General features: G+C 35.8%; 1 protein-coding gene across 1 annotated transcript in view; it reads left to right on the forward strand.

Moving 5' to 3' along the window:
* FBN2 (fibrillin 2) overlaps positions 1-17,120 on the forward strand; it is a gene marked incomplete at both ends in the record, with an annotated part of 177,172 nt that overhangs the window by 146,639 nt on the left and 13,413 nt on the right. The window contains 15 exons of the mRNA XM_082013613.1: positions 2,527-2,595; positions 3,131-3,256; positions 3,863-3,988; positions 4,396-4,521; positions 6,104-6,220; positions 8,173-8,301; positions 8,614-8,733; positions 11,233-11,358; positions 11,599-11,751; positions 12,328-12,393; positions 12,667-12,792; positions 12,898-13,017; positions 14,248-14,370; positions 14,799-14,930; positions 16,304-16,429. Of these exons, the coding sequence (XP_081869739.1) occupies positions 2,527-2,595; positions 3,131-3,256; positions 3,863-3,988; positions 4,396-4,521; positions 6,104-6,220; positions 8,173-8,301; positions 8,614-8,733; positions 11,233-11,358; positions 11,599-11,751; positions 12,328-12,393; positions 12,667-12,792; positions 12,898-13,017; positions 14,248-14,370; positions 14,799-14,930; positions 16,304-16,429 (1,785 nt within the window). The remainder of the gene's footprint in view (positions 1-2,526; positions 2,596-3,130; positions 3,257-3,862; positions 3,989-4,395; positions 4,522-6,103; positions 6,221-8,172; positions 8,302-8,613; positions 8,734-11,232; positions 11,359-11,598; positions 11,752-12,327; positions 12,394-12,666; positions 12,793-12,897; positions 13,018-14,247; positions 14,371-14,798; positions 14,931-16,303; positions 16,430-17,120) is intronic.

The raw sequence follows: 17,120 nt of genomic DNA on the forward strand, positions 1-17,120 counted from the left end.
GTTTGTTTAGTATAAACACATTTTATTGTTTAATTGACTTTGCCGCAAGTTTACTGCCACTAAACCCATACTTCTGGTGCGGCATCATTTGTGATGTTAGTGTAAAGAATGTATTACTTTCATTCCAAGTTTATCCTGGTGACATAAGGGAAACATCAGATAATTTAGGAAAGACTGTCCCTCACAAGCAGTAAAAAGGAGGAAAATGGGACTGAAAATGAAAAAAAACACCTCTTCCTTTTCTTTCTTAAGTAGGAGGAAGGAGAACGAAGGAATGTTCCTAGCAGTCAGAAGTGGGAGATGGAAATAAGCTTGAGAGAGGAAATACATGTTTGCTATCACAGAGAGCTCATAAAATTCTTTCCCATAGTCATTTATCTCAGTGCCATAAAATTGTCATCATCATGACAACATGATGAGAAAAATACAGCACACTACTAGCAGGGATTCATGCAATTAATATTCTTGGATGGAAGAAAGAATTCTCCTTTTAAATTGGTAAGACTGAAGTTCTCAAAAACTTCTGCAGCTTTTGAAGATTTGTTAAGACAACTCCACTTAGCCTGCCAGCAGTTATGAGGTTAAAATATTTCCTGAAATGTTTCAATATTGCCTTGTTAGCTCTTCTAAATGCCTTTACTGTATTTGGAGAAATGGTTGAACCTTTTTCACCATGAAAAGAGGTTGCGTGAGGGATCAAACACAAATTCCAAGTGTAAATGGTTGAATCGCTGCACTTACATGGTATAATCAGTTGTTCTGACAGACAACTACACATCAGGGGCTACACATCACAGACAGGGGTTATGATACACTGACCTTAACCAGTTTGCTAGACTGAGCCCAGTAGCTCATTAAGAGCATTATTCTGCTCTGATGAGAATTATATTGTTCCTCTAAACGAACTTCACATGCCAATGCATTTGCATTTTTTTTTCCTTTGTGAACAGAGCTTTCTTCCCTTTCATATATTTATGCTTAACAATCAATCACTGAAGACTTTAGGAAGTAAAGACTGTATTGCTTGGTTTTACACATTATACACACCATAACCATTACGATACAGACTTTAATCAGAAATTACCATTCTTGTTTGTTTTTTCACCCAAAGATGCTGCTTCATTGCTAAGCAGTAACCAAGTATTTACAGAACTCTTTCATGGTTTGAGTATTTCAGGAGTGCTTGTCCTTAGAGAGTTTTTTCCCTGTTATGTGATAGATCTTTTTGTCCTAAAAAATAATATGGTGATAAGTATATGGGCTTTATTTTTCAAGTCATTGATGTAAAGTCAAACTTCCAGAAAATAAATCTGTGGTGTGTTTGTGTGTGGATAATTTGACACTGTGTATATCTGCATTATCATACTGTCCTTACCTAATTAGATGCTCTTTTTCTACACAGTACAAACTGAAAAAAATACAGAAAAACTCTATTAAATAGAATGCATGGAACATGCACAGAATGAAAGAAGGCCTGCAACCTTCAGAGCCTCTTCTTCATCCTCCCAGACCTGATGTGTTACACGTTATCACAGGAGTAGGTTATCATTTCCCATGAAGATAGGATAGTGAAGACAAGGTCCTCTTTTTATCTAGCATGTGTGTTTCAGAGGTTTACTGACAGCAGTAAAACCATAAAGCTCCTTGCAGAAAAGAACTGTTTTCTAACCTTCAAATCTTACACATGTTAATAGAAAAGAGCAGAAAATTACTGGATGGTAAAACACTGTGACAGGGACCTCTATGGCCCGGCATCCTGTACTGCAAGAATAACCTCGGTAGGCATTATGCAGTCATGAAACAATAAGACAGAAGAAAGAAGAAAATGCTGAAGTTCAGGTATACTGGGTCCTACTTGGCTTATACAGGAAATAACAAAGAATGTTGAAATGTTGAGAAAAATATTTTGCCAAATCTCATTCTGAGCAATGATCAACTACATTAGCTGAAATAATTACATAATTACATTCTTAATACCTAAGAATGTTTGGTGTATCGGAGACAAGAACTGTTCAAGTTTTAACCCCAGTGGTTAACCTTTACAAAATTATAAGCTACTGAAGAGCTGCCATTAAAATGTAGACAATCAAGATAACTCAATCACAGCCAGTAGAGAAATAAACTATCATTGCTCTATATTAAGATAATTACTCACAGGAAAACAGAAGGGTCTCCTTTCTCTTTCTCTGGTGTTCTCTCTTCAGATGGCTAGAAGGCAGGAATAAACCTTAAAAGCAAGTTAAGGAGTTCTGTTTAAAACAAAAACTGAAGCGCTGCTTTCTCAAACCAGACATTGACTCATGTGCAAAAGTCTGCAAAGATTTGAGAAAAAAAGTACGAATTAGTGTTTCAATTTGCATTCATTGTTGGCAATCTGAATTTTCAGTACAATTGCAACAGGAGGCTATGGCTCTTCTGAGTAGATTTGATTTGTATCTGCCCTTGAAAAACTGAAAAGACTTCAAGTAATTCTTGGGAGATTTATAAATATTCACTAAAAATGCATTGTTCTCTGTTTTGCTGTAGCTGAATTCAAGAACATATGCGGGAATATTCCTGGCTTTACTTTTGACATTCATACTGGAAAAGCTGTTGGTAAGTTTCACAAAACTTACTTTAACTAAAAATTGTTTTGCATAAGGCTGTTGCAGCTGCATAGTGGTACCAAAATAAACAATTAATATAATAAAATTCTCATTCCATTGTGGAGTTACAATGGTGACATAAATTATGAGAGCAATTTGTGGTTTAAAATATTTCTGATTTATTTTTTCTTGTTTCTACATTTTGTTATGGTCTTTTGCTCTCCCTCCATCCTAGTTCATGGTTTTGAGTTTTAATCGGTAAGCTAAAAAGTTTGGGCTTCAAAAATGTTGTGGGACTTAGCTGCATATTTGTAACAGGACTGCATCTTGTATCATATTTAGTATTACAGTTTTGATCACTTCCTGAACTTTACATAGTTCATTTTCTCTCATAATGAGCGTATGTTTAGGTTTATATCCTATATACAATTTCTGTAGATCAAAAGGGACTTCTCAACTCAGTTTTAAGCACAGTGAAACTGAGAATCCAAGCAGCATGTAAAGCCATGAACTACTGTACTTTGACTGGCTCATCTCACTTTCAGACATTGATGAATGTAAGGAAATCCCAGGAATCTGTGCAAATGGTGTTTGCATCAATCAGATTGGCAGCTTCCGCTGTGAATGCCCCACCGGATTCAGCTACAATGACCTGCTCTTGGTCTGTGAAGGTGATTTGAAATGACGTTGTTTTCTACTTAGCCCCCAGAAGCATGCTTATCCTAGAGAAGGGGACCATGTAATTCACATGTTTTTCAAACTCTAAGAGACAGACTGTGAGCTTTCTTGTAGGGCTCAAATCTATAAATCAGTTTGTGATGTGTTTGTCTTTAATATATATGCACATGCACTTGATAAAATTTCTAAAGTTTTATGTCAAGCAATTCACTGACTCCTAAGTAGGATATAAATTAAATGCTTTTATTTATTTTTATTTTATTTTAGGAAGGGAATATATATGTTCTTAAAACTTCTCAAAGAAAAGTTGCTTTGATTTTTTTGTGACTTGTGTCTGTTCTGCAGTTTTATAGGTAGACATACTCATAGAAGCTAATAGTGAAATTTTGTGTGTCCTATAGTCCTAGAGTTTTGTGAAATTGTATTGATTTTGCTTTTCATTTGTATTTACTGCACAGGAGATTGAAGGTCAGAATATTAATGTTTTGTTGAGGTCAAAAGATTAGTCTTGGACAAGATGGACAATAGAGTCTAAGTTCTGAGCAGAAGTAACTATGTCGTGGTTTCTGATGTCTGAACCATGACTCTTGGTATTTCAGATATTGACGAATGCAGCAATGGAGAAAATCTCTGTCAGAGAAATGCAGACTGTATCAACAGTCCTGGTAGTTACCGCTGTGAATGTGCTGCTGGTTTTAAACTTTCACCCAATGGTGCCTGTGTTGGTAAGAAATCAGTTGACTTTTCTCATCTGTTTGTACCTAATCAATGGTATGTGCATGATTCTCTCAAAGGGTAAAAGTATTAATTTATTTTCTTGCGTATTCTGCTGATTTATGTAACGGTTTTTACCTTATGGCCCTGTTTCACTGTAGAAGGGAAGGAACGACAGGGTAAAATTTTTAAAGAACTATCTTGATCTATCAACCAAATCCTAACAGTAGTTTTGACCTTGAGGTGTATAGGCAAGACGTTCTTACAAAATGAAGTTTTGTTATGATTCAGGTTTAGTTATGGATAATTTTGAGTCTGGTTTTAATAACAATAACAGATTGTAAAAACATGTTTGTGTAAAATGAAGGAATAATAAAAGTCAGTAATGTGTACCATCTGTTTTATATTTTTGTTATAGATCGCAACGAATGTCTGGAAATTCCTAATGTTTGCAGTCATGGTTTATGTGTAGACATGCAAGGAAGTTACCAGTGCATATGTCACAATGGTTTTAAAGCATCCCAAGACCAGACTATGTGCATGGGTATGGAAAAAAAAAATGCTTTTGTTTTTGGTTGGTTTGTTGGTTGGTTTTTAAAAGGGGGAGGAGATGAGTCTAAAATTTTGAGGAGATTATAGTGACATTAAAAGACTGATTCATACATTTTCAGATTTTTGTGAATAAAGTATGTGAAGTTGTCCTTAGAGTGGATATATTTGAGGAAAAAAAATCACAGTATTCTCAGAGATAGTTCCATGTTACTGAAGCATATATTAACCCCATTTGTACAAAAATACATCCTAGTGGCTTATTTGACAGAGAGGTTTATAGGAGATATCACAGAGTGATAGAGTTTGGAGATTAAAAAAAGACAGATTCTTCAATTATTTAGGAATTTATTGAGTTCATGTTTCATTTAAAAACAGAATCCCACATTTAATGTAACTTAAATCTATACTCATTTTATATTAAAATGATGAGATGATAGAAGAAATAAGAAGATTGGAAAATAAGAGTGATTTTCTTGTTCTTCTTGTGTTTTTGTAATCAGTTCCACGGGGTTTTAAACAGACAAGGTAATACGTATGTGAATGCGGTTCTCTTTGAGAAAAACAGCCAAAAATTATTTTGTTTTTTTAAATAATCATCATCTAAATGCCAGTGCTAAGCTATAGAAAAGTTCAGTGTCTTCTCTACCATAGGTGTATTCCAATTTCAACTTCAAACAGGCATTTAAAACCTATTCATATTTTATTACATATTCATATACACTTTGAATCTTCTTATATTTGAACTAAATCACGTTTGTTAAAACATCTGAGGAGGATATTTGGGAAAGTGACTTGTGTTAACAGTGCAAGATTTTGAGAGTGTGGTTAGTCAAAACAGTAACTTAAGTAATTCTAAAAATTTTGTAATATGAAATACAAATCTAGGCAATGACAGGTTATGGAAATGATACATATGACAAAATGTTCACCTTCTGTAAATAAATAAAATGTTTCAGAAAGTTCACAAGAACTAGGAGAACAAGATCTAAATACCTTCCAGATCCCCATGAAACCAGAAATTACTGAAACAGCAGGAAACATTGAATTTTAGTACCGTTTAAAAATTGATATTTCCAAGAGTTTGTAAGCACTCTTTATAATTCTGAATGTAGTATTGACATAATGTATTTACATGTGAAAATTGATTTGTGAACAATGACACAAAACTCCTTTATAGACCGTTTTCAACAGGTTTTCATGGGCTTAAGAGTACAAATATGTACATAAAATAGTTACAGAGCTGTGACGCTCAATCCTTTGTACTAAGTTTTGATAACTAGTGTACATTAAGACATTAAGGAAATGTTAGTATGGAAAACAAAAAGACAATGCTTTGAGATGCTCCACATGCACTTTTATCTTTGCATGCGACAGTATCTTTTAAAATACATATAAAAAATGCATGATGTAACATTTTCCTATGTGTACCTAGAAGCTGTAAAAATCAGTAGTATAAACAGAAAATGTGACACATGAGAGACTGAGGTTTAGAATATTGTCACTGTGCACAGATAACACATGAACACATACCTGGGAAAATCAGTTCCCACATACAGTTTTGTTTCCCTTTGCAGATGTTGATGAATGTGAACGCCATCCATGTGGAAATGGAACTTGTAAAAACACCGTTGGATCATATAACTGTCTGTGTTATCCAGGATTTGAATTAACTCATAATAATGATTGTATGGGTAGGTCATGTAATCTGAACTTTATTTTCATTGCTGCTGGCATGGTATGCCAGGGAGGATAGTACATAGTTAAAACTCAAACAGAACACAGGTCAGGGTGCTAAGAAGGTTAATTGAGTGCAGTAACTGATACTGTTACCAGCCCTAGCGGTTAATTATTAATATCATTTTTAAAACTAATTAAAAGTACTTCTTACTGGCCAGCTTGAGATAACTGTAAACCCTAAATCTCTGGACCATTGGAGCAACTTTACAGTTCATTGACATTTTAATGCAGCCTTCACCTCCCTTAGACTTCCCGAGTAATAACAGCACACGTCCTTGACTACTGGCACAGTCCACAGGGACTACTCACAATAAGCATATATTATATCACACCACCAGTGTTGCCTCATGAATTTAAAATCATTTCTTTATTTCACCATACTACTTGACACTTGCACACAGTGTGAAAGAGGAAGCAGACGAGCAGTAAGAAAGACAGTACAACTAGTCTACCAAATCTGCTCTCCTAAGATGAACTCTGCTTATACAGCGTTTATACAGGCATTGCTATTTCCTATTCCCTAAAGCATTGGACATCAGAATTTCTGATTGTTTTGGACAATTTAAATTCCTGGATACTTGTGATGAAGCAACTAAAATCTTCCTGGGCTGAAGAACAGGCTCATCTGTCTCTGGAGATCCTCTCCCTTGTACAGAGCATAAGCCAAAAGAAAGGAAGGCTTTAAATTCCTTCCTGCTACAGAAGGAAGGCAGAACAAAGTCTGCTGGTTCCTTTCTTGTTCAGGAGAGAACTAAAACATCTTAAATAAATATTTTAAATCCTCTCCTTGTCAAGGAAAGAGAAAATTAAAAACTTGCTCAAGTAAGAAGAGTCTGCTGCCAAAGAATGGCACGATTTGCCAAGAAGCTTCTTTCCCTTGGCAGTATAGCTACCAGTCTACTACCAGGAGCATCCAGCACCTCTGCTCCAAGCTGTGCCTTCAAGGAGGCCAAGGAGCCCAAGCTGACTCAGAGACTTGGCGTTTTGTTAGCACTCCTCTTGACAGCTTGGAGAGCCTCAGGGCTTTCTTCCAAACTGTCCCAGTCATTAAAAGGCAATTTAGCCCATCCCAATATAATACTTTGGAGGTATTTCTGCTTGTAAAACTGTAATACAGAAGAAATGCACTATGGAATAAACTAGTAATACAGACATAGCTGTTCTGGCTGAAGCAGAAAGTACATCTTTTTCAGGAGCTGGTACTTAATGCTTCTGAAGAAGAATAAAAACTCTTAGCAAAACTAATGTTATTCTTTATCATTCAAATTCAAGTACTGTAAAACAGCAAAGTGTAAGTTGTTCTTACACCATGATGCTTATCTGATCTCCTTTTAATTTATTCTGACACTTTCTCATCTGTATTTTTCCTTACGCAGTGCTCCTTTAAGTCTGCATTATTAAAGCAACTCTACAAACTAATAAGCCTTTTCAAACCTCATTTTCAGAACTGTTATGAAGGAGAAAATCATCCTGCAGAAAGCAAATGACATATTCCAAAATTTGAAAATGATAGGGCAGGTTTTAGGAGGAAACACAAGCACATATAAATCCAGAAAAAATCCAGAAGAGGCCATGAAACATATTCTTTTCTGTGTCTGGAGTTAGTATCATACAGTCACTTGGTAGTAATTGAATGTCCCCAGATGCAGTAGCTGAGGTAGTGCTGCAAGTTTGAAAATTATAATACCCTATAAAAAAAAAAAAGTGTTGTTTAAATAGAACTTATACCTTAATGCACTTGAGTGAGAGTTACTTTCCACTAGCTGTCCGCTGTTTCCTTTTTGCTGCAAGATTTGCCTTTTCCAAAAAAATATATATGGCAACCTGAGTGTCTTTATAGCATACTGTATATACTATGGTGGGACTCACTTCTCGCTTCTGGGGTTTTATTTTGGGGTTTTTACAGATATCGATGAGTGCGGTTCCTTCTTTGGTCAGGTGTGCAGAAATGGACGGTGCTTCAATGAAATCGGTTCCTTCAAATGTTTATGTAATGAAGGATATGAACTTACTCTAGATGGCAAGAATTGCATTGGTATGTATGATACCATATGAAGAAGTTGAAGTACTGATGATCTGAAATAACTGAACTATTAGCTCCCACCTAGACAGAAGCACCACAGTCTGAGTATCTAAGTATATTCAAAAAAAACCAGACAGTGACTGTAAACAACACACAGTAGAAGTAACTGGGTTTTGGAATAGTTGTTGATCTTCAAGCATTTTAAATACCTTAAAAAAAGAAAATTAGAAAAGAAAGCTGCAGCCTTTTTCATGAATAAGTCTATTTTGTTACCACAAGAATTACATGATTCTAAACCTTTCTTGATTCCATCTCTCTTCAAAGATACTAATGAGTGTGTGGCACTACCTGGTTCATGCTCTCCTGGAACCTGTCAAAATTTGGAAGGCTCATTCAGATGCATCTGTCCACCAGGATATGAAGTAAAAAGTGAAAGTTGTATTGGTAAGGCAAGTCGTAACTGGTGCTTCTGAACAATGTAAAAATTAGAAAAAGTACCTGGTTCTAATTTGGTGGAAAGTAGTTGTACACTCTAGTGTTTGTGAATGTTGCCCGACTTCAAATCATGGTGACAGGGAATAAGTAGGAAAAGTCTTCAGGAAGAGGTTTTAAAAACAGAAGGCAAGATATTTTTTACTGTATTGTACATTAACTTCTTCATCAATGCAATCAAAAATACTTTCCAAAAAAAGGTATTTTATCTTTCATTCACTTTTTTTTTTTTTAACATTCATAAAACAAACCAACCTATATACTGGGTTTTTGTTTACAGAAACGTAATTATTGGCAATCAATGCATGAACTAAACTTATGGATTTTAAAATTCTTAATAAAATTATGGAGCTTATAGGAACAATTGCTTAAATTGTTTTTTTCTAACAACTGTTTTCTGATTTGGTGTTTTGTATAACAAGTGCTGAGATTCACAGAAGGAGGAAGAGGGTACAGCAGACTTTTCACCAGTGTGCATTTTCTTGTTTGTTCATATAAGTCTCATTTAAAGACTTGAGTATCATTCAGGAGCTGAATGTCACATAGTGAATTAAGATTTGGTGTGACAGAGAATGAAAAATAAATCAAAGCTACAACTCCCTTTTCGAGCAGACTAAGCACAGGATGACTGTGAATTTATTGGACATTTAAATTAACTATGTGAGGCACTAGCAAGGAAGGTGCACACAACTATTTCTAAGTAGCAAACCTAGAAGCCTTAGGCTTCTGCATGGTCAGAGGACAGAGTAAACACCTGTTTCTCCACCACGACTATGTTAAGAAACCTGGTTTGTGGCTGAAATGACTGAAGTTAGCTGATGTGAAACCCCAGACACACATTCATCCAAGTAACTCCCAATAATAAATGAGCAGCTTGTCCATGTACAACTAAAGAAAACACTGGCGAGGACATAAAGATTTGGCCTATAGCCACCTAATCTGTGTGGGTGCAGGAACTGGATCACCGGCACCTTTTTGAATTTTTGTCTTGAATAGTACATATTTTCTAAGCCCCAGAGTTCTCACACCCTTTTGTATATCATGCCACCATACGCAGTTTGCCTGCCAACTTCATGGTTTCTTTTGGCAGCTGCTGTTTCCATATTAGCAATTATGTTTCAGATTAATTCAAATCACCTACAGTTGTAAAATCATGAATTTAAAATGAAAGCTTCTGGTTTTCCAGGAATATCACTGTTTATGGCCACTTTAGTATCCTGACAGACTCTCTTGATGTTTTTGATAGCACTAGTGACTGCCAAACAGATTTTTGCCGGAACTGAGAAAAAGGGATTTAATTGCATTCTTTTTCTTCATTCTGCCATGTGTCCAGAAAATTTGCAGCTAAAGTTCCTAGAAAATGCCTAGATAATCACATGTGATTGTACTAGTACTTTAATATTATGACAGCTCTTGCAACATACATTCCCTATTACTTTCTATTGATCTTATATGCAAACAGCTTTATAAGAATTCATTACTTCTGTCTGTAATGTGAAGCTTGGCAATGGCTAGATTACATTTTGTGCTCAGGGTGATTATATGCAGAAGAAACGAAAACAGATGGGAGACACAGAAAAATTCTTGGGGTTTACCTCCCCGTTTACTTATTTCCTTTCATTTTAGGGGAATGAAGGGGAGAGGACTCATTTACTTCCACAGTGTGGCTAGTCACCTGTTCATCGTGGCCACAAAAAGAGTTTCTTCCACTAGACCCAACCCATTCATTACAGTAATAATCAGTATTTCAGGAGAGCAGTTTTTCCATCCCATTAATACAGATGAATTGCTGAGCTTTGTGTATTGCACACTAACTGGGCAATTATTTACCTTTTTTTCACTGAAATAAGCTGACTTAAAATGCTTCACATAGCAAGAGCCTGTCCATGACAAGCTACTGCAGAGTTTGGTCATATGCCAAGTTATGCTACAGTGGTTTGTTCATGTGCTATGCCGTGTTAGGCAGAAGTTACTAGTGTAACTTCTGAAAATGGGACTCAAGATAATATTTTTCAGAAGTAACATCACAGAATCTATTCCTACCTGACTTCTTTCATCACTCCACTTTTCTAGTGATAAAGACTATATTTCTATTGTTTACTTATCTGCTGAATACATGTCAGTCTTCTAAGATTCAGTATAGTAGAGAGTCCAACAACTATTAGGAAAAATGGCGCTACCTTCTCCTGTTTCAATCTGAAAGCATTCATTTTGTGTTTATATTATAAATATGACAAATAACAGAGAATGGTATTTGGAGAGGAAAGTGCATACCAATGAAACACTCTAATTTGAAAGACTTCATGGAACCTTTAGACTGCTTTATCTCTTGGGTGCTTTATTGGAGGAGCACCTCCTGCTGAAGTTAAATAAAGAAATAAACAGTCTTTCTTAACCAAGTAATTCACAGCCAATGAGGTTACGGTGAACCTTTTCTCCTGTAATTTACAGATATTAATGAGTGTAGCGAGGATCCCAACATCTGTCTCTTTGGCTCTTGTACAAACACTCCAGGAGGTTTCCAGTGCATCTGTCCTACAGGTTTTGTGCTTTCTGATAATGGACGAAGATGTTTTGGTAAGTTAATGATTAAGGAATGCCATAATTTATTCTAACAGATAACAGATACTCTATAGAATGACTAAAAAAGGACTTCTGAAGTTCCTTACAAACTATGACCTTATGAGGGTTGGAAGGTGCTTTCAAAATAGTATGAAAAATACAGGCCTAACATTATTCCTTTCAGGGCTAGGCAGTCATCATCTAACAAGGCAGAAGGCACTAGGTCCATGTAACTGTATATATTTTCTTTTTTAGATACTCGCCAGAGCTTCTGCTTCACTAACTTTGAGAATGGGAAATGCTCAGTGCCAAAGGCTTTCAACACCACGAAGGCAAAGTGTTGCTGCAGTAAAATGCCAGGAGAAGGATGGGGTAATCCTTGTGAGCTCTGTCCAAAGGAAGAAGAAGGTACACATCAAGATTTAAAATAAACCTTTTTTAGGTGGAAGAAAAGGAAGGGCACATTTGTGTTGTACCTTTTTGATCATTAGAAGGAGAGATCTTTTTGGCTTTCTCTCTTAATGGCCTTTTCTAGAACTATTTTCAGGTCACAAAAGGAACAAAATTATATAGAAGAAACCACATAAAAAGAGAAATATTGAGTTGTTGGTTTTGCTCTTAGAGAAATGAACTAGTAGCCTCCATCTGTAGATCTAGTCTGCTTTCGGCAAGAAAGGAAAACAGGACAGTGCCAGGAATCCCTGAAGTAATGGACAGTTTTCAGTTCTCAGTTTTCACCAAGTACAGAGAGGGGAAGGCAACAAGCATGCACACATGGAAGCTCAGTGAGTTCTAGCGCTGCTTCCCTGACCTAGAGACAGTGTTACTTTTGCATCTGGCAAGAGCGCGTTAATGACTGTGGTTTAAACAGCTGACAGTTTTGAAAAAGTGTGATATAGAAGATTTCTGGATGGCTCTAACCATTTGTTGTGGTTCTCTCTCTCACTCACTCTTTTTTTTTTTTTTAAAAACGCATCTCTACAGTTGCTTTTCAGGACCTGTGTCCATATGGTCATGGAACTATTCCTGGAATTGATGATACACGTGAAGGTAGATATTCCTGATAATTAAAAAAAAAGTTATTTATACTTAAATATAAATGTTATAGTATGTGATGGCTTACTCCCCACAGCCCCAGGTGACAAAAGGCTGACCTTTAATAAATGTAGACCATTATGAAATGATAGTTAAAAGATTACCTTTGAAATTGCATGGCTAGAAACAAACAGAATAGGGCTCTTAGTTTTTTTTAAAATGCTTTTTTTAAGTCTTGATCCAGAAATGCATCAGCTAAGTGGTTGCTAATATCTTCCTGCTTTTTAGATGTCAATGAATGCCTTGAAAGCCCAGGGATTTGCTCAAATGGTCACTGCATCAATACTGATGGATCATTCCGCTGTGAGTGCCCCATGGGATACAACTTAGATTACACTGGAGTACATTGCATCGGTGTGTCCATATTTCATAAATTATAAGAATTGTAACACTTGAATTTGAAACACAGTTTGAAATCTGTCCCAGTTCTCTTCAGTTTGCATTATTTGTTATGTACAGATACTGATGAATGTTCAATTGGCAACCCATGTGGAAATGGTACGTGCACTAATGTGATCGGCAGTTTTGAGTGTAACTGTCATGAAGGATTTGAGCCAGGCCCAATGATGAATTGTGAAGGTAACTTGTCCTCTTTATTTTTTTCTTTACTTTTTGTCCAGTCCTCAGTATTGAAATTACTTTATTAATCAGGCCTTTGGTCCTATAATAGGAGGAAAAAAAAGTTTCTCTGGTTGAAGTATGTAATTGAACAAGAAGTTTAAGCAGTATTTTTAGTTTATCGCAGGATTTTCCAAACTATGTTGGGGTATGTTAGATTATTCAGCTGTTCGACGGAAGAGAGGGGGAGGGGGCAGGGAAAAGTAACTGTTGAGCCCACAAAATATCCTCATAAATAGTATAGCTAACCATGCCAAAAATGCCTGAATTTGCAGAGCATTTTTCATAACTGAGGCAGAGCAGTTATAGGCTGACGCTCTCATCACAGTTATAGTAACAAGTGAGTTACACTGAATGCAATAAACTGAAGGCAGACAACTGGTCCATCTAGTCCGTTATTTCATCCTTCACAGTTGAAATGCTAATTCAGCATACAAGCGTGACTAACAACTTTCTGCACTTCACTCCTCTAATACAAGAGCTGAGGATATAGGGAAAATATGATGTAAACTCGGGGATGCCTCCCTGCAGAGGCATTCTGCACAACCAAAACAATGGGTTTAGTATCCACTTATGGATCTGTTGTCCAAGAATCTGTCCAGTACAGTCTTGAATCTGCTGACACCATCTGCCTCCACAGTCTCTTGTGGCAGCAAGATCCAGAATGTCATTACTGTCACTACTTAGAGATCTGTTTTAAACTCATGCCCTATTAGTTTCATTAAGTACCTCTTATTTTTCATAGTGTGGGATTTGTGTAAAACCATCCTGCTCGCATCAGATGCTGATCAGAATGCTTCTTAGAAATTTTGTATTTTATGAATCATAATTAGTTTGCTTTCTGAAGCAAGAATTCTTTTTTTTTTTTAGATTTGGAAAAAAAAGCTGACATCTCTCATCACAACAAAAATACATTTTAAAATCATCGTATAACAAAAATATGAAATAGGTCTGTCCCAACTTGTCATTCTAAGCTCAAGTAGTTCCACATTTATTATGCCATTATTTTTAAACAGAGCTTTGTTCAGTTTTTTCTGGCTACTCAAAACCAAACACGCACAAGTTTCTGGTGTAAATTACTACATTTATGTTACTTTTTAGCTGACAAGAAAAGCGCAGGTATAAGAAAATCTTCTTAGTGATTGTTTTAAAACTTCTTGGAGAATGATTGTTTTGTTCCTTTCTGTTCAGATATAAATGAGTGTGCGCAGAATCCCTTGCTGTGTGCTTTTCGTTGCATCAACACTTACGGTTTCTATGAATGCACGTGTCCAGTTGGCTATGAACTAAGAGAAGACCAAAAGATGTGCAAAGGTAATGACTGACGTGTAAACTTTCCCCCAACTTCTATCACCCTGTACTGGCCAAAGCATAATCCAAATATTTCTGTACAACTTGCATTCATCTTCTCAGGGGAATGTAGCAAACAGCCCAGCAGATGATCATTTCAGAACTCTTTCAGAACTCGTGTAAGACATGTATCTAGCGTTTTTGTGTACCCCTTGATGAGGATTGTAAAGCTAAGAAGGTCAAAATGGTGAAGTTTATCTTTAACATGACAAGATGATAACAGCTCGCAAAGATTAAGACAACTGCAATTAAGCATAGCGCTCAAATTTTTCTTCAGTGCTTGTTACTTAGGGAAGTCTTTATGTCTTTTTTCTTGAGAAAATGCTAGTACTCTTCAGTAACTGAAGCTACTGGAAGAAAGTTCAAACACAAAATATATATTTTTTTCCCAGATCTAGATGAGTGTGCTGAAGGTCTCCATGACTGCGAATCAAGAGGCATGATGTGCAAAAATTTGATTGGTACCTTCATGTGCATTTGTCCTCCTGGAATGACCCGGAGACCTGATGGAGAAGGCTGCACAGGTGAAGCTCAGAAAGGGAAGAAGACATCTACTGAAACACAAACAAGCAAACAAATGAAAAATTCTCTGTATATGTATATAGTAAACTAGAAAATAGCAATTCATGAAGGACGCTTAAGATAGCTAATGATGCCCAATGTCTTAAACTTTCTTTTTTGTTTCAACTTTTAAGCCTTATCTGAAAGTAGTTCTAAATGACTAATAAGTTATTTCAGAAGAAAAACTTGTTTTGGTTTTTTTGTTGTACAACAAAATCAGAAAGTTTTTCAGACACTTGTTAGATTTAAAAAATTAAGTTGCCAAACAAAAGAGACCTCATTTGATGAGTAGGAAGCAAAATTAGCATAAATGAAAAGTTCCATTTCCTTTAGCACTAATACTGCCTATAAATAATGTGACAGTTCCTTAAAGAATTAAAACTCTTAAGATTCTGAAACAACATATAAAAGCCATGAAGAGGAAAAGATGTGGAAACTGCCATAGTTCAAAATAATCCTCCATCCTGTAAGTAAGCCAAAAGCTTTCCTCCATCATTTCTCAAATAGCTGAGAGGGAATGATAGCTACATTTTGGCAAATTATATTTTCTTCTGGTACATAAAAAACCCCAAGACCACTACAAAGTTCTCTGTGGACAGAAGTAGCTGAGGCTGTCATTGGCTCAAAGGAAAGAGAAAAAAAAATTAAACATCCATCTCAGTGAATGCTTTAAATGAAAATAGTTTAAAACGGTGTTCCTTCAGCAAGATAATGACTACTGTCCTTTACAGATCTTTATGATCGTTTTCAGGGGAAATAACCTGTATTAACGAGAATTTTGCTTCTTTTGCCATGTAATGCTGCCTTTAAATCACCTGAGGTTTTTCTAAGGTTTTATTTTAAGCCTCTATAAAGCTGCGTAGTTGCAGTATCTGTGCCATTAACTATGGAAGAAAATACAATAAGGTTGCAAACTGTTTCAGGGAATTGATGTGTGGACTGAAATGTGACTGATTGTAGAATAGGTCAAATGTATTCACAGACTCTTAATGATTACAAAGTGAAAATCTATTGCTCAAATCATGCATGTATTCCAATTTTCTTTAAATGTTACTTGCCAGCTAAAAGTTATGACTAGAACTTGCTCTGCTGCAAGTGTTTTCTGCTTCTTGTTATAAGTTGCAAAGAACATAACAAGGATTAAAGCTTTTGTCCTAGGATGCAGAATGTAAGGAATGGAATAGGATAGTGTTAGTGGCAAAGTCCTTTCCAGGCTTAATCAGTTGTTGATTTTCCACTTCTTGCAAATATTATGCAGAATAATTAATGCATTCTATGAGTCTGATATATTTTCTTGTAACAACCAATTTAATTTTTGTATTCTGTTTTTGTAAAGATGAAAATGAATGCCGCACCAAGCCAGGTATCTGTGAAAACGGTCGTTGCATGAACATTATTGGGAGCTACCGATGTGAATGTAATGAAGGATTCCTGTCAAGTCCATCAGGCACTGAGTGTCTTGGTAAATGCCTCTTTGGTATACATTTCATCTTACATTAAAGTATAAAGGATGCAGAGTGTAAATTAGGCTTCTGAATACGTAACACCTCTCATATCTACAGAAATTAAATGATGATCTTTATCAGCTAAACAATGATAGGATATTAAATAATGACACAAATGAGGAGCATCTTGAGAATGTCAGCTGAGTCTAGCAATCAGGGGCCTCACATAAGTGTCTAAATTCCAAAGGACATATATATGGTGCTGAACAACACTATCCAGACAAAATACATGTATTTTTAAAAAAGAAATATAATTTAGTTACCTTGGATAGATCAAAAACTGGGATGCAGAGCAAAATTAAGTATTTGCATATTGAGAATGCTATCTTAAGCACCACAATACTGCAACTAAGTATCTGAATTTTCTGTAGCTTTAATTCAATAATTATGAATACAAAATGTTAGGATTTCACCAAAAAAGCGCAAGATATCTTAAAATGTTTTGAGGGAGGCCTGCAAATTAAATGCTAATGAAGGATTTTATATTCATCAACCTGTATTTTCTTTTCAGTATGTTCAGACTTGTCATTTGCACAATAAAATTAGTCGTTCCCTTTTTAGAAATCAAACAGAACTTCAAAATCTTACTTTTTCATGATCAGTGTTCAAGTGTAGATACTTCAAGGTGTTTTACAATATTGAAACTGT

The sequence above is a fragment of the Phaethon aethereus genome (genome assembly GCF_964289735.1).
Source record: "Phaethon aethereus genome assembly, chromosome: Z".
Lineage (NCBI taxonomy): Eukaryota > Metazoa > Chordata > Aves > Phaethontiformes > Phaethontidae > Phaethon > Phaethon aethereus.